Here is a 19,468-nt window from a genome sequence, read left to right on the forward strand (position 1 = left end):
CTAAAATAGTTTGAATGTACAGAAGATGGAGCAGGAGAGAAAGGGAAGGAGAAAAGAAAGAAAGGAAGGGAGGAAGGAAAGAGGGAGGGAAGAAAGAAGGGAATAGGAAGGCAAAAATGTACAGGAGACAAATAGAGTTGCTACAGAGAGAGAGAGAGAGAGAGAGAGAGAGAGAGAGAGAGAGAGAGAGGTTCTGAAGCAAGTGTGGATGTGAAGCAAGATAAGTATAGAGTTGTGAGAGGGAGTTGATGGAGGGAAGGAGGAAGGAAGGGAGGGAAGAAGGAGGGAGGGTGGAAGGGAAGGAACGTCAAACCAGTAATCATGTTTCTGTATCAATATTGGTGCTGGCGAGAGGGAAGGAGGGAGGGAGGGAAAGGGGTGAAGGGAGGGGTAGGGAAGGAAGGGAAAGGGGATGTGGAAGGAAGGAGCAGGAAGAAAAGAGTAATGACGAGAGAGAGAGAGAGAGAGAGAGAGAGAGAGAGAGAGAGAGAGAGAGAGAGAGAGAGAGAGAGAGAGAGAGAGAGAGAGAGAGAGAGAGAGAACACTACTTTTTTGTGTTTGTTCAACCTTTTTAACTTTATTAGGCCTAATGGAATTCCTGTTTATGGGTCCCTCATTTTTTCTTCTCTTTCTTCTTTTTTCTCTCGCTTTCTGTTCGTTCCCGAGGCCTACATATATTTTCTTCGTGAATTTTGCGCCTCTTTAGAAAAAAAATTCGTGTGTGTGTGTGTGTGTGTGTGCTCGAGCCTACCTTACTCATACCAGCCGGTCCTAATTAAGAACCACCTGCCACCAGCCGCCCTGTCGACCTATTCTTCGGGCCTTTTCATCACCTTTCATTGCGAGGGAAAGCTGCTAACTTTTTCATTTTCCCTGGACGGGTGATGGATCTGCTGGAGGGGAGGAGGGGTAGAAGATAGGAGAGGAGGTGTTAGGGTCAGAGAGGTCAGGTTGAGGGGAGAGAGAGAGAGAGAGAGAGAGAGAGAGAGAGAGAGAGAGAGAGAGAGAGAGAGAGAGAGAGAGAGAGAGACCGTTATATTTGCTTTCTTTCATTGTTCAGGTGACAGAGTGTACGTTTTACCTGAGAACAATGGTGGTTAATGTTTTTTTATTATCCCCGCCCATCCACCCCTCTCTCTCTCTCTCTCTCTCTCTCTCTCTCTCTCTGGCAAGTAAACATTCAAAATAGTTTTTTTCTTTCTTTTATCGTACATTTGGTGTTTAAGATGTTTTCCTTTCTCTCTCTCTCTCTCTCTCTCTCTCTCTCTCTCTCTCTCTCTCTCTCTCTCTCTCTCTCTCTCTCTCCTTCCTTCCGGCGTCATCTCCCCGTTTCTATGGCAACAGTTCGCGTCTCCCCCAACCACCCCGCCCTTACCGGGAATGAAGGAATGGGGCACAGGTGTCAAGGGAGGGGGGTCAGGTGAAAGGAGCGGAGGGGAGACTGATGCTATGCCCTCCCTACACCTGTTGCTACCCCAAGTTGTGTGTTCCCCCGAGCTGTCTCCTCCCCTTGTGTGTGTGTGTGTGTGTGTGTGTGTGTCTTGTAACAATATTTTCTTCTTTTTGATATCATGATTTTCTTCTTGCTTATTATACACACTCTCGTCTACTACTACTACTACTACTACTACTACTACTACCAACTATCATTCCATACACTATCCGTGTCTCTTACATCACTAAATCTACCAGCACACATTACTGCCACTGCTGCCACCATCGCCATCACCATCACCACCGCCAGTGTGTTTCAGTCTTCTTAGTTACGTCTCCCCGGCTACTCCTCCCACGACCACGTCTGTACACAACACAACTGACATCCGCACTCTTTGTTGAGTGCAGCGCATACAGAGGGATGTAAGCAGCAGGGTTGCTGCATACCGGACATGCAAGCCTGTTTCAATAATCAGGTACCTACAAATTATTACGCTAATTCATGTGATTGTTTACTTATCGCCGAATAACATCACCGGAAGCAGAACGCAAACATAATACGGTAATATTGTTAATATTGGTAATATTGTCATACTTAATTTGTACCTGGTTTGTGCTTAAGAAATGTGATATTCTTTTTTTTTAATTAAAGAATTTATGCAAGAACAGATGCTGTGAATATTAGAGAGATGTTTGATTACATAAGATAATGAAACACCTTTTTGGGTTATAAACTAAAATAAAATCCTTCTTGGGTCAAAAACTGAACGAAATCCTTTTTTAGGTCAATAACAACGAAATCCTTTTATAGGTCAATAACAACGAAATCCTTTCTTGGGTCAACAACAATAAAATCCTTTCTTGGGTCAACAACAATAAAATCCTTTCTTGGGTCAATAACAACGAAATCCTTTCTTGGGTCAATAACAACGAAATCCTTTCTTGGGTCAATAACAACGAAATCCTTTCTTGGGTCAATAACAACGAAATCCTTTCTTGGGTCAACAACAATAAAATCCTTTCTTGGGTCAACAACAATAAAATCCTTTCTTGGGTCAACAACAATAAAATCCTTTCTTGGGTCAACAACAATAAAATCCTTTCTTGGGTCAACAACAATAAAATCCTTTCTTGGGTCAACAACAATAAAATCCTTTCTTGGGTCAACAACAATAAAATCCTTTCTTGGGTCAACAACAATAAAATCCTTTCTTGGGTCAACAACAATGAAATCCTTTCTTGGGTCAATAACAACGAAAGCCTTTCTTGGGTCATCAACACGAAATCTTTTCTTGGGTCAATGACAATGAAATCCTTTTTAGGTCAACAACAACGAAATCCTTTCTTTTGGTCAATAACAACGAAATCCCTTCTTGGGTCTTAAACGGAACGAAAATCCCTCCTTGGGTCAATAACTGAACATAATCCCTCCTTGGGTCATGGAGTGTCCTGCAGGGCTCCGGCCACTATTTCCTTCTCTCACACTGGGGGCAGCCTAGCAAGCGGCGCGCTTTCTCTTGGCCGGCCGCCTCGCCGGTGTCCCGGGGGCAGCCTAGCAGGGGAACCGCTTTCCCCTGCGGCCGCCTCGCCTGTGTCCGTCACATCCCACACTGGAGGCAGCCTAGCAGGGGAACCGCTTTCCCCTGCCGGCCGCCTCGCCTGTGTCCGTCACATCCAACACTTGGGGCAGCCTAGCAGGGGGAGCGTCCTCCCCCTGCCGGCCGCCTCGCCGGTGTTCTACAGCCCTACAGTGACAATCTCCTTGTCGCCCTCCCACGCTGGGAGGTCGCCGCCCAGAGGGGAGATCATGTGGGCGCTCTGCGCGCCAGTGTCCTGTGGACCCACAGTCACTATTTCCTTCTCCTTGGCGGGAGAAGGAGGGCCCACAGTCACAATCTCTCTCTCCCTGACGGGAGGAGGAGGGTCTTCCTCGTCCCTCCTCTTCCTTGCCAGGGAGGCCTTCTTCCTGGCGTCGGCAAACCGCCGTGCCTGGTCTCGGCTCCACCGGGCGTACGCGGCCCTGGTGGAAGCCACCCGCAGCTGTTGTTCGGTCAGCTGCGGTTCGTCATACACGAATCGGAGTCCAAACAAAACCATTTTTGTTTCCGATTCAATATTTTAATCCTGTCAAGGCGGGCGAGTGTCGGGGGGCGGCGAATGGAGATGTCGACAAAAGGGCAAGTTTGTGAAGGCGGGAAGTGAAGTAAAGACAATTTACAACAACGCAACAGCATCAAATACATTTATAATGATATTATTAATAGTAATAATAATAGTAATAATGATAATAATAATAATAATAATAATGATAATAATAATAACAATAATAATAATAATAATAATAATAATAATAATAATAATAATAACAACAACAACAATAAGACATCACTACTCTTATGATGCCGACAAATCATCACTTATCTGAATGTTCCCACCAAGGCTCTACTGAGACCAGCCTAACACTGTCTTTGTCATGAGAGAGAGAGAGAGAGAGAGAGAGAGAGAGAGAGAGAGAGAGAGAGAGAGAGACTTCTGTTCATACAATGTCTGTTTGTCAGTGTCATTTCTTTTAATACCATATTTTTTCTTCCTCGTCACTACTCATCACACCTCCATCACCACCATCATTCATCGCTATATGTTTTTTCTTCTTATCCTGCCACCATCATTAGAACAAAGACACCATCATTCAAACAAAGACAACTGCACCTCTTCCACCACCATCACTCGCCACCAATCACCACTATATAGATTTTTCCTATGGTGCCACTTTCATTACAACAAATAACACCACGTTTCCTTCATCACCACTCATTGTCACCACCACCACCATCACTACTCTCCACGGCTCCAGGCAATCGTCATTTGCCATCACCGTCACCACTACATCTCTCACTCAGCCACCATGCAGCACTTCATCTTTCACTATCATCACTACACATTTCCAATCCACAACCACCAGCACCACACCACACAAGAAGAGGACTGTTTGGTGTGGCACAGGTCAGCCCCACTACCGCAGCCACCACCATTACCACCTCGGGAACCATAAAGTCCTCCCCGCCCAGTGTATAGTTAAGGCCATTCATAGTGCAGTTGTTCCTCGAAAACACTGCCATTGTTATGAAAGGTTGTGACTGTTCTTTCATTTCCTTCCCCCGTTTTTCATTGTATTATATCTCAACTTTTTTTTTTTTACTCTCTTTCTCTCTCTCTTTCTTGATCTCTTTCTCTCTTTCCCTCCTCTCTCCGTCCTCTTCCTCCTTCTCCAGTTTGGTTATTTTTTTCGTTTTTTTTCTGGTTTCATATCTCAACTTTTTATCTTTTATCCTTATTCTGTGTCTGCGTTTATCTTTTTTTCGTATTTCCGTGTTTTCTCTCTTCTTCCTTTTGGTTCTCCGTTTTTTGTTTTGTTTTATTTCATATTTCAACGTTCTTCCATCTCCTTCCTTTCTTCATTTTTCTCCTCCGTTTTCCTAAATCATATATCTTGTCTTTCTTCTTTTCTTTCCTTCCATATTTTTCTCTTTTCATAATTCAACGTTCTCCCTCCCTGTTTCCCCTTTCTTCTTATGTGTATTTCTTTTTCTCTTTTTCTCTTTTTTGTTTCCTTTTCATTCATATTTCAACATTTCCTTCTTCTTCTTCTTCTTCGTCTTGTTGTTGTTGTTGTTGTCGTTGTTGTTGTTGTTGTTGTTGTTGTTGTTGTTGTTGTTGTTGTTGTTGTTGTTGTTGTTGTTCTTTTTTTTCTTCTTCTCCCTCTTCTCCTCTCTCTCCTCCTTCTGCTATGCTGTCCTGTCTCTCTTCCCTGTAGCTAGTTAGAAGTAGTTACCAAACAGCCTTGCAAGGATCAAAAGGTCTGTTGCTGTTTGGCTTTCCTTTGTATTCCTTTGTATTCCTTTGTCTTCTCCCTCCTCCTCCTCCTCCTCGTCTCTCGTCGTGAGCGTGAAAGTGTCGTCAGGAGAGGCGAAGGGGCGGCTCGTGTCTGGTTTGGTTTCTCCTGGGTGGGCGGCTTACACGTGACACAAAGGCCAGGCAGCAGCGTCCGCCCTCCCATTCAGCAGGATAATCACACTATGAGGAGGGAGAGTCCGAATAGAGAGAGAGAGGGAGAGAGGGAGAGGTAGTACGTACATTTCTCCTTCCTGTTGATGTCATTCGCTTCTTTTATGCATTCAGATTATAGAGCCATTGAGCCGCTGCGGGAGGCGGAAGGGAGGTGTCGTCGACGGCTGCTGGCGGCACTACAAAGGCTATTGTTAATTGGGTGTTACAGCTAATTGTGGCGCAGATGTGCTGGGGCGGCCGTGCGCGGGGCTTGCGTGTGGCGGGGCGGGGCAGCAGGGATGAGTGATGGGCCTGCGTGCTGTGGGGAAGCGAGGAGGTGGTGGTGGTGATGGTGAGGGACGATGTAGTTGTATTGTTATTGGTGGTGAAAAGGGTGAGGGTGGTGGTGATGGTGGTGTTGGTGTTGCAAGGAAGGTGTATCTTTGGGAGTACTTTGGATCTAAGGGGAGTGGCGTCTTTGTGTGTGTGTGTGTGTGTGTGTAATAATAATAATAATAATAATAATAATAATAATAATAAACGGTTTATTATTTAGGCAGTTGACAAACTGAAAATGTACATAGGGGATGGGGAAAAACTTAACATTAATCCTAAAGGTAAGCCTAATCTAGGAGGGAAATACTAGTGATTGATGGCTCGCACCATGGTGGGAATCGCGCTGAGTCTGTACCGGTCCGTGCGCGGCGCCTTCAGGGGCGTTATTTTGTTGTGGTGTCTGGTGGTGTCACGGACAGGGCGAGGCGCGTCGGGCGGCAGCATGTTTCTGAGACGCGGATGATGCATTAGTCCCCTCCCAAACTTCTCCAGAGCCTCTCGGTGCCTGGTGGATATTCTGGACAGACTCAGGGTGGTCAGGGCTTCTTCATAGGTGGTGTATGCAGGGCCAAGGATGACCCTGCACGCCCTTTTCTGCACACTCTCCAACTGTAGCTGTTGAGTGTGTGTGAGGGAGGAGGACCACGCTGGGGAGGCGTACATGAGTTTGGGGAGGATGAAGGTAAGGTACACCCCCCTTAACTCATCTGTCGGCGTCCCCAGCGACCTGAGTCTGCGCAGCATGTACAGCCTGTAGGTAGCTGATCTCACGGTGCTGGCGACATGCTGCTTCCAGGTCAGCTGGTCGTCCACCGTGACTCCGAGAAGCTTGGCACATTGGACCACCTGGAGGGGGTGAGGGCCCACTGTGAGCCGGGGAGGGGGCACTGGTACAGAGGAGGTACAGAAATGCATCACCACAGTTTTGCTGTGGTTGATGGTCATCCTGCTCTCCTCTGTCCACGTCTGCAGTCGCTCCAGAATTGCTTGCAGTGGCGAGTAGTCCGGGTTCTTGGTGGAAACTGGGACGCCCACGGTGCAGTCGTCCACATACTTCCAGCGATGGGGGGTGTCGGTGAGGGCGTCGTTGATGAGGAGGAGGAAGCATAGAGGACCCATCTTGGTCCCCTGGGGGACTCCACATGTCAGCTGTTGGAAATTGTGTGTGTGTGTGTGTGTGTGTGTGTGTTAGTGGGAATGTGGTGTTGGTAGTGCTATGTGTAGTGGAGAGGAGACTAATTATTTGTTTTGGTTACGTTAGGTTAGGTTATGTTAGGTTAGTTTAGGTTAGGTTAGTTTAGGTTAGGTTATGTTAGGTTAGGTTAGTTTAGGTTAGGTTAGGTTAGTTTAGGTTAGGTTAGGTTAGGTTAGGTTAGTTTAGGTTAGTTTAGGTTGGTTAGTTTAGTTTAGTTTAGTTTAGTTTAGTTTAGTTTAGTTTAGTTTAGTTTAGTTTAGTTTAGTTTAGTTTAGTTTAGTTTAGTTTAGGTTAGGTTAGGTTAGGTTAGGTTGGTGACTGAAGGAGTGGTTGTGGTGGGAATTGTGAGAGAAGCGAGTGTGTGATGGTGTGGTAATGTGGCGGTGAAAGGCGTGCATAGGGCGTGGCATGATTTTTATAGTTGGGGTGTGACATGGCGTGTGCAGGTCACAAGGTGTGGTGGTGATAGTGGAGATGGCGGAGTGGTAATAGTGATGTAGTGGTATTGGTAGTGGTGGTGATGATGATGGAAAAGTGGTGAAGGAAGAATGATGAAAATAGAGAGGGAACAGTGAAGGGGAGCAATGAGAGAGAGAGAGAGAGAGAGAGAGAGAGAGAGAGAGAGAGAGAGAGAGAGAGAGAGAGAGAGACTCATACAGGGAAAGACAATATAGGAAAGCATTCTGTGTGATGTAGGCACGTGAATCCATCTTCAGCAGTAGTGACGAGATACAAAGGCTAGGTGACGGTGGGGGCGTGTGGAGGCGTGTGGAGGCGCGTGGCAGCCCCATACTCGCGCCCATTCCCGTGACAAGCAGGCCGGGGATGGGGACGTTTACAAAGTGGTGCGGGAGGGCGACGCCGCACTTACTGCTTGGTGAGCGTCGCAATGGCAAACCTGGCAAACCTGGCGTCTCTATTAGCACACACCACCCTCCCGGATATCACACCTGACTAATAACACACTCCCGTCCTCCTTAAATCACTGGTGGCGTGAACGGACCCAATAAAATTCTCGCCAGAAGGGAATTTCATACTCCCATTACCTTAAATTACAATGAAGAGCACCACTAAAACTTAATAGTGCGTTATTGTCACACTATATTATAAGCAGCATGACGCGGAGTCACTACCCGCGTGTACTGCACCCCGCCCAGCCCAGCCCAGCCCAGCCCAGCCCTGCCCTGCCCTCACCGACCTTCCCCGACCCTCCCTCACGCTCACACTTTCCGGATGCAGGTGTCCAGGGCGGTGGAAGGCGGAGCTTGTTACTGCCTCGTTCTTTGTATGCAGGAGGAGGAGGAGGAGGAGGAGGATTAAGGAGGAATACGAGGAAGGAAGAAAAGGCTGGAGGTGGATGTGTGTGTGTGTGTCTGGAGAGAGAGAGAGAGAGAGAGAGAGAGAGAGAGAGAGAGAGAAGGGAATATGAAAGGAAGGGAAGGAGATAAAATGGAGGTAAAAAGGACGAAAATGAACAGGGGGAACGAACAGAAGGAATAAGAAGAGAAGAGAAGTGAGGGGAAAGCCAAAGAGAAGGACTACATAGAAGAACAGAACAAGTGAAGAAGGAAGTAAAGAAACACAAGAACTCACACACAAAGTTAAGAAAATGGAGGAGGAGGAGGGGAAGAAAGAGGCGAGGAGACAAAATAGAAGCTGAAAGAAGGAATCAGGGAAGGAAGTGAAGCAGCGCAAGAAGGAAGGGGAGAGAGAAAGGGGAAGGGGAGGAAACGTGCAGAGGAGTGGAGAGAAAGGGTGAAAGGCGAAAGTGGGAGATAATGACGAAAAAAACTCGCACGATAATGATGATTAGAAACACTTAAAAGACACCTGAGGACTTGCAACCCCGCAGAGAGAGAGAGAGAGAGAGAGAGAGAGAGAGAGAGAGAGAGAGAGAGAGAGCTAATATACCAGATTTTGTGAGTAAAATTGAGGAAATCAGGCTCCTCTCTCTCTCTCTCTCTCTCTCTCTCTCTCTCTCTCTCTCTCTCTCTCTCTCTCTCTCTCTATGCAGCGTTAAGGAGGGTTTCTCATTTTCCCAGTACACAGCATGGCGTCACTCTTCCCCTACATCACTAGCCGGGCTGTCAAACGAGGATCAAATTCAACTTCATTCTTTCTCTGCTCCATAGTAGCTCCTCTCACTTCCCCTTACTTCTCAGTGGATTTCAGCGGCACGCCTTCTTGTTCACTGTTATGTAACCTGTATTCTCAAACGTTTCGGTGTGTCATGACTAATTATAAGAGGTTGTAGTGGAGGTTCTGCGGGTTTTCAAGTGTTTTGTTGCTGTAGCGGTAGTTTTACGAAGATTCTGGATCAGTAATGGATGAAACACACGATTAATCTTCTTTGTGGCTTGCGAAAATAGCGCCGCACAGATGTTATAGTGAGAAGTTTTGGGGATTTCAAGCGTTTTTATGATTCTAGTGATAGTTTTACGAAGATTCTCGCACAAAATTGAGACACAGAGGGCCATATTCTGAAACGCCTCTACGCTGCCCTCAGATTGCTTTCAAAGGGTTCCAAGTACTTGAAGTTATAAGGGTTTTTGATAGTGTTCTTTAGTGTTTTAGTGACGAATTAACAAGAGATCTCCGTTATTAACAGGAGAAACACTCATGAGAACCCAGTTAGTCATCTCTGTGGCCTTTGAAAATAGTGATGAAAGAAGCAAGCACTTAAAATTAACAAGCGGTCTGCTCTCTCTCCACGACTATTTTTAAAGGCCACAGAGATGACTAACTGGGTTCTCATGAGTGTTTATCCTGTTAATAACGGAGAAATCTTGTTAATTCATCATTAAAACCCTAAAAAACACTATTAAAAATCCTTATGACTTCAAGTAGAGCCCTTTCAAAGCAGTCTGAGTAGAGGCGTTTCAGAATATGGCCCTCTATGTCTCTCAATATTCCCTGTTCTTCTCAAGCCTCCCTCCTGCCGTGTCCTCCTCCAGTATTCTCTGCCGTCGTTTCACTGCTGCAGGTGACTTGGGGTTCAGGTATTGTACTGTCATGTATTGGCGCTGCGTACATTTATATCTGCTGCCTACTGTACACCTGCTGGCTGGAATCGGCCCTGCTGTGATGGAATGGCGCGCCTGGCTTTGTTTTGGCTCCTCCATTATTCGTGTTACTCGGCCCGCTTATCTCGCCGTTGTTCTGTTTACTTGTTTCTCTGCTACAATTGTTTTTTTTATATGTATTCTGCCATTCCTCCGTTTTATTATTCTGTTTCTTTGTCATTATTTTTCTTTGTTTGTCTTTATGTTACTGTTATCTTCTATATATTCTTTCTTTTTCTCCTTCATTCTCTTTATTCCTTTATTTTGTTACTTATGTTATACAGCGCTGTTGCTCCCTATTAACTCTGCTACTCATGCACTTCTTTTATTCCTGCTGCTAACACTGTCTACTAACTGCTTTTCTACTACGTCTCTTGTTTCGACTGTTCTGTTACTCTCTATTAATTCTGCTTAACTCTTTTTTTTTTTTTTTTGCCGCCCTTCTCCTCGACGTCTACTTAGTTGTATGCTGCAGCTCGACGTATTAATCTTCATGGCTTATATACAACCCCGAGCCTTGTCTTGTACCTGGCTCTATAATTTGTGTTCCCTAATTAGGTGTGCACAAGTGCTAAACAAACCAGAAGTAAAAGAAAAATATTTTCTATACGATTTTTTTTTTTTTTACCTCCGAAAAAGTTTTGAGCTTCTTTGCTTTTTCTTTCTCGTATTCTCTCTGTAACTTCATTTCAAGTTTCCTATCTGACCGTTCTATTGCTGCTGTGGTAGACGATCATTGTTCTCCTAAATCTATTAACAGTGGTGTTCCTCAGGGTTCTGTCCTGTCATCCACTCTCTTCTTATTCATTAATGATCTTCTAAACCAGTGGTTCTCAAACTTTTTTCATGAGCGACCCTATTTGGAACATTTCATTCCTTCGCGACCCAGAGTAAAGTAAAGAGAAAGAAAATGTACAATGATATATACACTTTATTTTGGGAAAAAATAAATAATGTGTAAAGCTTGTGTACAGCAGTCAGAGACACCATTACGTGGGGCCCAGGAGGAGGGAGGTGGGGGGAAGATGAACATATATAACAAAAGGAATTTGTGGTTAAAGAAGAATAATTCAATTAAGTAACTGAAATACACTGAAACACTGAAAGCATGATAATGTTCCTGTGTCCCTGCGACCCATCAAAATTGATCTCGCGACCCAACTTTGGGTCGCGACCCATAGTTTGAGAACCACTGTTCTAAACCAAACTTCTTGTCCTATCCACTCCTACACTGATGATACCACCCTGCACTTTTCCACGTCTTTTCATAGACGTCCAACCGTTCAGGAAGTAAACATTTCACGCAGGGAACCCACAATACGCTAGACTTCTGATTCTGAGGCGTTGTTTACCCGAGGCATGAAATTTAAGTGTGGCCTGGCAACAGATACGACACCTGGGCCAGGCGGATATCTATGGCGGGGATCTGAAATTGTGTAAAATTAATTCATGATTTCTATAAGTTTTAGAGCTTTACAGTATCCCATGACGAGACGAATGACAAAAACGGACCGATACCGATTACCGATAAACATTACACAATGACAGTATGGATGTAATAAAAGGCAAATAAAATAACAGGCTGCCTGGCACCTTGTCTGCCCGGCCATGGAGTGAGAAGCATAGAGAGTAGCAGCAAATCAGCTGAAAGTTAGTCTGCTCACAGTTTTCTTCCGAGATAGTAATAATGAATGCGTTCAGATTGTATTGTATTGTAATGTGGAGGGAGTTGAAATTGTTACCCGCCCGCTGTTGTTATCTGTCGCCCGACGCACTTGAATATCATACCACGGCTGAACTATGCCTCAAAACGCTAATGTGCATAGAACATTTTCGACTTAAAATAATCTGTACTTTCACAGAAACTCGTGTTACACATTGTGTGTGTGTGTGTGTGTGTATATATATATATATATATATATATATATATATATATATATATATATATATATATATATATATATATATATATACGAGTATATATATATATATATATATATATATATATATATATATATATATATATATATATATATATATATATATATATATATATATATATATATATATATATATATATATATATATATATATATATATACACACACACAAACACTACAAGCACCTAATAACACACACACCCTTCACTCAAAAATTTTAAAATCATCATGGCGACTCCTACACCAGCCTCGGAGTCCCCATCTGGGGAGGGGACCATAAATGTCCCCAGGTCGGACTGCCTTTCTGTCGACGACCCTAAGTGTCTTGACACCCCCCTCAACTTTTTCTTCATTAACTTCTGCAACATTCGTGGTCTAAGATCTAATTTTCAATCTGTAGAACACCACCTCTCCTCTTCTAAACCTCATCTTCTTTTCCTCACTGAAACTCAGGTGTCTGAGGCAACTGACAGTATCCCCTTTTCTGTTCCCTCCTACTTTCTCTATCCTCATTTTCGATCCAAAGCTGGATGCTGCGTTTATGTGCGCAATGACTTAACTTGCTCTCGTGCCCACGCTCTTGAATCTTCCGAGTTTTTCACCATCTGGCTACGACTACAGAGTCACTCTCATACTAAATTTATCTGTGCTGTATACCTCTCTCCTAACTCCTCTGACTATAAGAAATTCTTTGACTACTTAACTTCCAAAGTGGAGCACATTCTGACCCTCTACCCTTTTGCAGAGATCTCCATTCTTGGAGACTTCAATGTTCACTACCAGCTTTGGCTTTCCTCTCTCTTCACTGACCATCCTGGTGAACTAGCCTACAACTTTGCTATCCTCCATGACCTAGAGCAATTGGTGCAACACCCTACTCGTATTCCTGACCGTCCTGGAGATACGCCCAACATTTTTGACCTTTTCCTGACCTCTAATCCTTCTGCTTATGCTGTCACCCTTTCTTCTCCGTTGGGCTCCTTCGATCACAATCTCATATCTTTATCTTGTCCTATCACTCCAATCCCTCCTCAGGATCCCCCTAAGCGAAGGTGCCTCTGGCGTTTTGCCTCTGCTAGTTGGGGGGACCTGAGGAGGTATTTTGCTGATTTTCCTTCGAATGACTACTGCTTCCGTGTCAGAGACCCGTCTTTGTGTGCTGAGCGCATAACAGAGGTGATAGTGTCTGGCATGGAGGCGTACATTCCTTACTCTTTTTCTCGTCCTAAACCTTCTAAACCTTGGTTTAACACAGCTTGTTCTCGTGCTATACATGATAGAGAGGTGACCCACAAAAGGTACTTAAGCCTTCCATCACCAGAATCTCATGCACTTTATATTTCTGCCCGGAACCAAGTCTGTCCTCCAACTAGCCAAAAACTCCTTCATTAACAGAAAATGTCAAAACCTTTCAAGATCTAACTCCCCTCGTGATTTCTGGCATCTAGCCAAAAATATCTCCAATAACTTTGCTTCTTCTTCTTTCCCTCCTCTACTTCAACCAGATGGCACCACTGCTATCACATCTATTTCTAAAGCTGAATTCTTTGCTCAAACCATTGCTAAAAACTCTACCTTGGACGATTCTGGGCTTGTTCCTCCCTCTCCTCCACCCTCTGACTACTTCATGCTACCTATTAAAATTCTTCGCAATGATGTTTTCCATGCCCTCGCTGGCCTAAACCCTCGGAAGGCTTATGGACCTGATGGGGTCCCTCCTATTATTCTCCGAAACTGTGCCTCCGTGCTTGCATCTTGCCTAGTCAAACTCTTTCAGCTCTGTCTGTCAACATCTACCTTTCCTTCTTGCTGGAAGTTTGCCTACATTCAACCTGTTCCTAAAAAGGGTGACCGTTCTAATCCCTCAAATTACCGTCCTATTGCTTTAATTTCCTGCCTATCTAAAGTTTTTGAATCTATCCTCAACAGGAAGATTCTTAAACATCTATCACTTCACAACCTTCTATCTGATCGCCAGTATGGATTCCGTCAAGGCCGCTCTACTGGTGATCTTCTGGCTTTCCTTAATGAATCTTGGTCATTCTCTTTTAAAGATTTTCGTGAAACGTTTGCTGTTGTCTTGGACATATCAAAAGCCTTTGATAGAGTCTGCCACAAAGCTTTGATTTCCAAACTACCCTCCTACGGTTTCTATCCTTCTCTCTGTAACTTCATCTCAAGTTTCCTTTCTGACCGTTCTATTGCTGCTGTGGTAGACGGTCACTGTTCTTCTCCTAAATCTATTAACAGTGGTGCTCCTCAGGGTTCTGTCCTGTCACCCACTCTCTTCTTATTATTCATTAATGATCTTCTAAACCAAACTTCTTGTCCTATCCACTCCTACACTGATGATAACACCCTGCACTTTCCCACGTCTTTTCATAGACGTCCAACCCCTCAGGAGGTAAACATATCATGCAGGGAAGCCACAGAACGCCTGACTTCTGATCTTTCTAAAATTTCTGCTTGGGCAGAGCAAACTTGGTATTGTTCAATGCCTCAAAAACTCAATTCCTCCATCTATCAACTCGACACAACCTTCCAGACAACTATCCCCTCTTCTTCAATGACACTCAACTGTCCCCCTCTTCTACACTGAACATCCTCGGTCTGTCCTTTTCTTATAATCTGAACTGGAAACTTCACATCTCATCTCTAGCTAAAACAGCTTCTATGAAGTTAGGTGTTCTGAGACGTCTCTGCCAGTTTTTCTCAGCCCCCCAGCTGCTAACTCTTTACAAGGGCCTTATCCGTCCATGTATGGAGTATGCTTCACATGTCTGGGGGGGTTCCACCCATACTGCTCTTCTAGACAGGGTGGAATCAAAAGCTTTTCGTCTCATCAACTCCTCTCCTCTAACTGACTGTCTTCAGCCTCTCTTTCACCGCCGCAGTGTTGCATATCTAGCTGTCTTCTACCGCTATTTTCATGCTAACTGCTCTTCTGATCTTGCTAACTGCATGCCTCCCCTCCTTCCGCGGCCTCGCTGCACAAGACTTTCTTCTTTCTCTCACCCCTATTCTGTCCACCTCTCTAACGCAAGAGTTAACCAGTATTCTCAATCATTCATCCCTTTCTCTGGTAAACTCTGGAACTCCCTGCCTGCTTCTGTATTTCCACCTTCCTATGACTTGAATTCCTTCAAGAGGGAGGTTTCAAGACACTTATCCACCAATTTTTGACCACTGCTGTGACCCTTTTATGGGACTGGCATTTCAGTGGGCATTTTTATTTATTAGATTTTTGTTGCCCTTGGCCAGTGTCCTTCCTACATTAAAAAAAAAATATATATATATATATATATATATATATATATATATATATATATATATATATATATATATATATATATATATATATATATATATATATATATATATATATTGTTGAGTTTTTATGATAAATAAAGTTAATACCCTAATCATGGTAGATAAATTAACAAGAAAATTCATAAATTGTCTGTTCACTCACATCATTTTGTTTTAAATTTTGATTAATATTTCAGCAGGCTTTTCCATTTCAATAAGTATTGCTCACCATCAAAAGGGAACATCCATTCTAACAAGCCTGAGGAGTCCCTGAAGTGCACGCTAACACTGCACCGCGGCGCTCCCTGCACAACGGTGGTCTTCAGTTATTACTCACCAGTTTTACCCCAAGGTTAATATTCGTGTTTTTGCACTTCATGGCATCGCTTCTTTTCTGGCGATCTTCTGTTGGAAAGATACTGGAGTAGTGACATCAAACAGCACAATGACGAGAGAGAGAGAGAGAGAGAGAGAGAGAGAGAGAGAGAGAGAGAGAGAGAGAGAGAGAGAGAGAGAGAGAGAGACTCACCTCCCTCTCCCTCCCATCACTTCCCTCCATGATGTTACGAGGCAACAACTCACAATCCGTCAGAATCTCGCACACTGCACTTCCATCTCCCCGCTCCGTGCCGCATATCTGCATTCGCTTACACACACACACACACACGCACACAGCAAGGTGAGACTTGTCTGCTAAAGGCAACCAGAGAGAGAGAGAGAGAGAGAGAGAGAAACATGATAGATAAACATGACCAAGGAAGCAATCTTTACATGCATGTATATTTGGCAATTCACAGGAATTTCATAATGCAAAGGTAGTGTTATGAAATTGCCTCTGATTTTACTCTGAGATTTCTGACTTTGCTTCCATCTCTTTCACAGTACAAGAAGGAAGTTAAGTGATTTAATTTATTTATTAATTTATTTTATTTTGTTTTATTTATTTATTTATTTATTTATTTATTTTATTTATTTATTTGTTTATTTATTTATTTATTTACTTATTTATTTATTTTTTTTTTGACGCATAGCAGACCTGGGCCCGTATTAATAAAGAGCCCTAGCACTCCTAGCAGCACTCCTACAAGTGCTTTTATCCTCGACTTTGCTTCTAAAAGCAACTTTTTCTTTCAAGGTAAAAGTTACTCTAGGAGTAGAAATGCCGCTGAAGTAGCGGCTTCTCTAAATGTAGCAACATTATTTTGAATCACATCTAGCAAGATGTCACTCTTTTGGTGGGAGTTTATGTTTGTGAATTAACCTTGAATATATCTAAGTAATTCTACTGATTTCCTGACATGTCGATAAATCTAGCGGATGTAAACAAAGCGCTCTCCCCGCCTGGCCAACACGCCGCTTGTCCGTAAGATGGCTGCAGAACACGGCAGCAGGTCCAAGAGTGAAAGAAATTAGTGCAGCTATGAAACATTACTCATTGTAAACCTCACACAGGAAAGAAAAAATATAACAAAGGATAAAAATGATCCGGGAGTGACCGCCAAGCAAAAGAAGGCTGTATAGCCAGACATTGTTGCCCGTGTTAATGAAGCATGCATGCACACACACCATATGCAATCTCTCTCTCTCTCTCTCTCTCTCTCTCTCTCTCTCTCTCTCTCTCTCTCTCTCTCTCTCTCTCTCTCTCTCTCTCTCTCTCTCTCTCTCTCTCTCTCTCCTACATGAGTTAAGAGTGAAGTTTGTTTTGTCAACAAAGGCGGAATATACATTACTCGGGCGGCGAGGCTTAACTGGACCTACATTGCTTGTAGGCACTGATGTAGGAAATATCCCACAAAATAATTAACAAGGGATGAAGCAGCCAGAGCTTCGAGACACTATGTATATAGTGGACAATTCAGAGCTTGTTCCTTCTCCTCCACCCTCTGACTACTTCATGCTACCTATTAAAATTCTTCGCAATGATGTTTTCCATGCCCTCGCTGGCTTAAACCCTCGGAGGGCTTATGAACCTGATGAGGTCCCTCCTATTGTTCTCCGAAACTGTGCCTCCGTGCTTGCACCTTGCCTAGTCAAACTCTTTCAACTCTGTCAGTTAACATCTACCTTTCCTTCTTGCTGGAAGTTTGCCTACATTCAACCTGTTCCTTAAAAGGGTGACCGTTCTAATCCCTCAAACTACCGTCCTATTGCTTTAATTTCCTGCCTATCTAAAGTTTTTTAATCTATCCTCAACAGGAAGATTCTTAAACATCTATCACTTCACAACCTTCTATCTGATCACCAGTATGGATTCCGTCAAGGCCGCTCTACTGGTGATCTTCTGGCTTTCCTTACTGAGTCTTGGTCATCCTTTTTTTAGAGATTTTGGTGAAACTTTTGCTGTTGCCTTGGACATATCAAAAGCCTTTGATAGAGTCTGCCACAAAGCTTTGATTTCCAAACTACCCTCCTACGGTTTCTATCCTTCTCTCTGTAACTTCATCTCAAGTTTCCTTTCTGACCGTTCTATTGCTGCTGTGGTAGACGGTCACTGTTCTTCTCCTAAATCTATTAACAGTGGTGTTCCTCAGGGTTCTGTCCTGTCACCCACTCTCTTCTTATTATTCATTAATGATCTTCTAAACCAAACTTCTTGTCCTATCCACTCCTACGCTGCACTTTTCCACGTCTTTTCATAGACGTCCAACTCTTCAGGAAGTAAACATTTCAAGAAGGGAAGCCACAGAACGCTTGACCTCTGATCTCTCTAAAATTTCTGATTGGGGCAAAGCAAACTTGGTATTGTACAATGCCTCAAAAACTTAATTCCTCCATCTATCAACTCGACACAACCTTCCAGACAACTATCCCCTCTTCTTCAATGACACTCAACTGCCCCCTCTTCTATACTGAACATCCTCGGTCTGTCCTTTTCTTATAATCTAAACTGGAAACTTCACATCTCATCTCTAGCTTAAACAGCTTCTATGAAGTTAGGTGTTCTGAGACATCTCTGCCAATTTTTCTCACCCCCCCACAGCTGCTAACTCTGTACAAGGGCCTTATCCGTCCATGTATGGAGTATGCCTGGGGGGTTCCACTCATACCGCTCTTCTAGACAGGGTGGAATCAAAAGCTTTTCGTCTCATCAGCTCCTCTCCTCTAACTGACTGTCTTCAGCCCCTCTCTCATCGCTGCAATGCTGCATCTCTAGCTGTCTTCTACCGCTATTTTCATGCTAACTGCTCTCCTGATCTAGCTAATTGTATGCTTTCCCTCTTCCCGCGGCCTCGCTGCACAAGACTTTTTTTTCTCTCACCCCTATTCTGTCCACCTCTCTAATCCAAGAGTTAACCAGTATTCTCAATCATTCATCCCTTACTCTGGTAAACTCTGAAACTCACTGCCTGCTTCTGTATTTCGACCTTTTTACGACTTGAATTCCTTCAAGAGGGAGGTTTCAAGAAACTTATCCTTCAATTTTTGACCACTTCTTTGGACCCTTTTGTGGGACTGGCATCTCAGTGTTTTTCTTTTTCTTTTGTATTTTTGTTGCCCTTGGTCCCTCCTACATAAAAAAAAAAACATATAAGGTTTATAAATTTTATAATAATACATTTATTTTAGTAACTAATTATTGTAAGTGATTTTACGTACATGTATAATTTTGAATTTGATATAGAGATTATGACTCAGCAGTCTCAATGGAGCTTCGTATTACGTTTCATTGAATTATTACGAAGTTCACTTAAGTATGGTCGAAACCTCAATTCAAGGAGATGTGAGATGTGAACGAGGCAGTCAGTAGGAGGCACTTGGCGAGAATCTGCCACACAAAGCAGACGTAAAGGATAACAAAATTATTGAATCAAGGCTCTAGTGATACAAACTACTGAAAACACTACGTTTATACCAAGAGTCTCGGTTTCTTAAGAAAGTGCCCGTTAAACATTCCTGGCCACCGAACTTTTAAAGGTAACTCTAATAACTTATATATATATATATATATATATATATATATATATATATATATATATATATATATATATATATATATATATATATATATATATATATATATATATATATATATATATATATATATATATATATAATGGATAGGTTTGTGTTGAGAATAGAGAGTATTGTGACATAATTTACAGAGAGATAAAAAGAACAGCCTGCTGAGAGACGGGATGGTTCGG

The 19,468-nt window shown here is 43.3% G+C and overlaps 1 protein-coding gene across 4 annotated transcripts in view; it reads left to right on the forward strand.

The window, feature by feature from the left end:
• The first annotated feature begins 1,372 nt into the window (after window positions 1–1,372).
• LOC135096392 (methyltransferase-like protein 27) overlaps window positions 1,373–19,468 on the forward strand; it is a 38,901-nt gene continuing 20,805 nt past the window's right edge. Inside the window, exon 1 of one of the 4 annotated variants that reach the window (XM_063997863.1) lies at window positions 1,373–1,910. In XM_063997863.1, the coding sequence (XP_063853933.1) occupies window positions 1,887–1,910 (24 nt within the window). In that variant the 5' untranslated portion in view covers window positions 1,373–1,886. Of the gene's footprint in view, window positions 1,911–15,900; window positions 16,003–19,088; window positions 19,239–19,468 lie in introns of those variants that run through there. The other 3 variants (XM_063997860.1, XM_063997861.1, XM_063997862.1) reach the window with 3 other exon arrangements.

The sequence above is a fragment of the Scylla paramamosain genome, unplaced genomic scaffold (assembly GCF_035594125.1).
Source record: "Scylla paramamosain isolate STU-SP2022 unplaced genomic scaffold, ASM3559412v1 Contig4, whole genome shotgun sequence".
Lineage (NCBI taxonomy): Eukaryota > Metazoa > Arthropoda > Malacostraca > Decapoda > Portunidae > Scylla > Scylla paramamosain.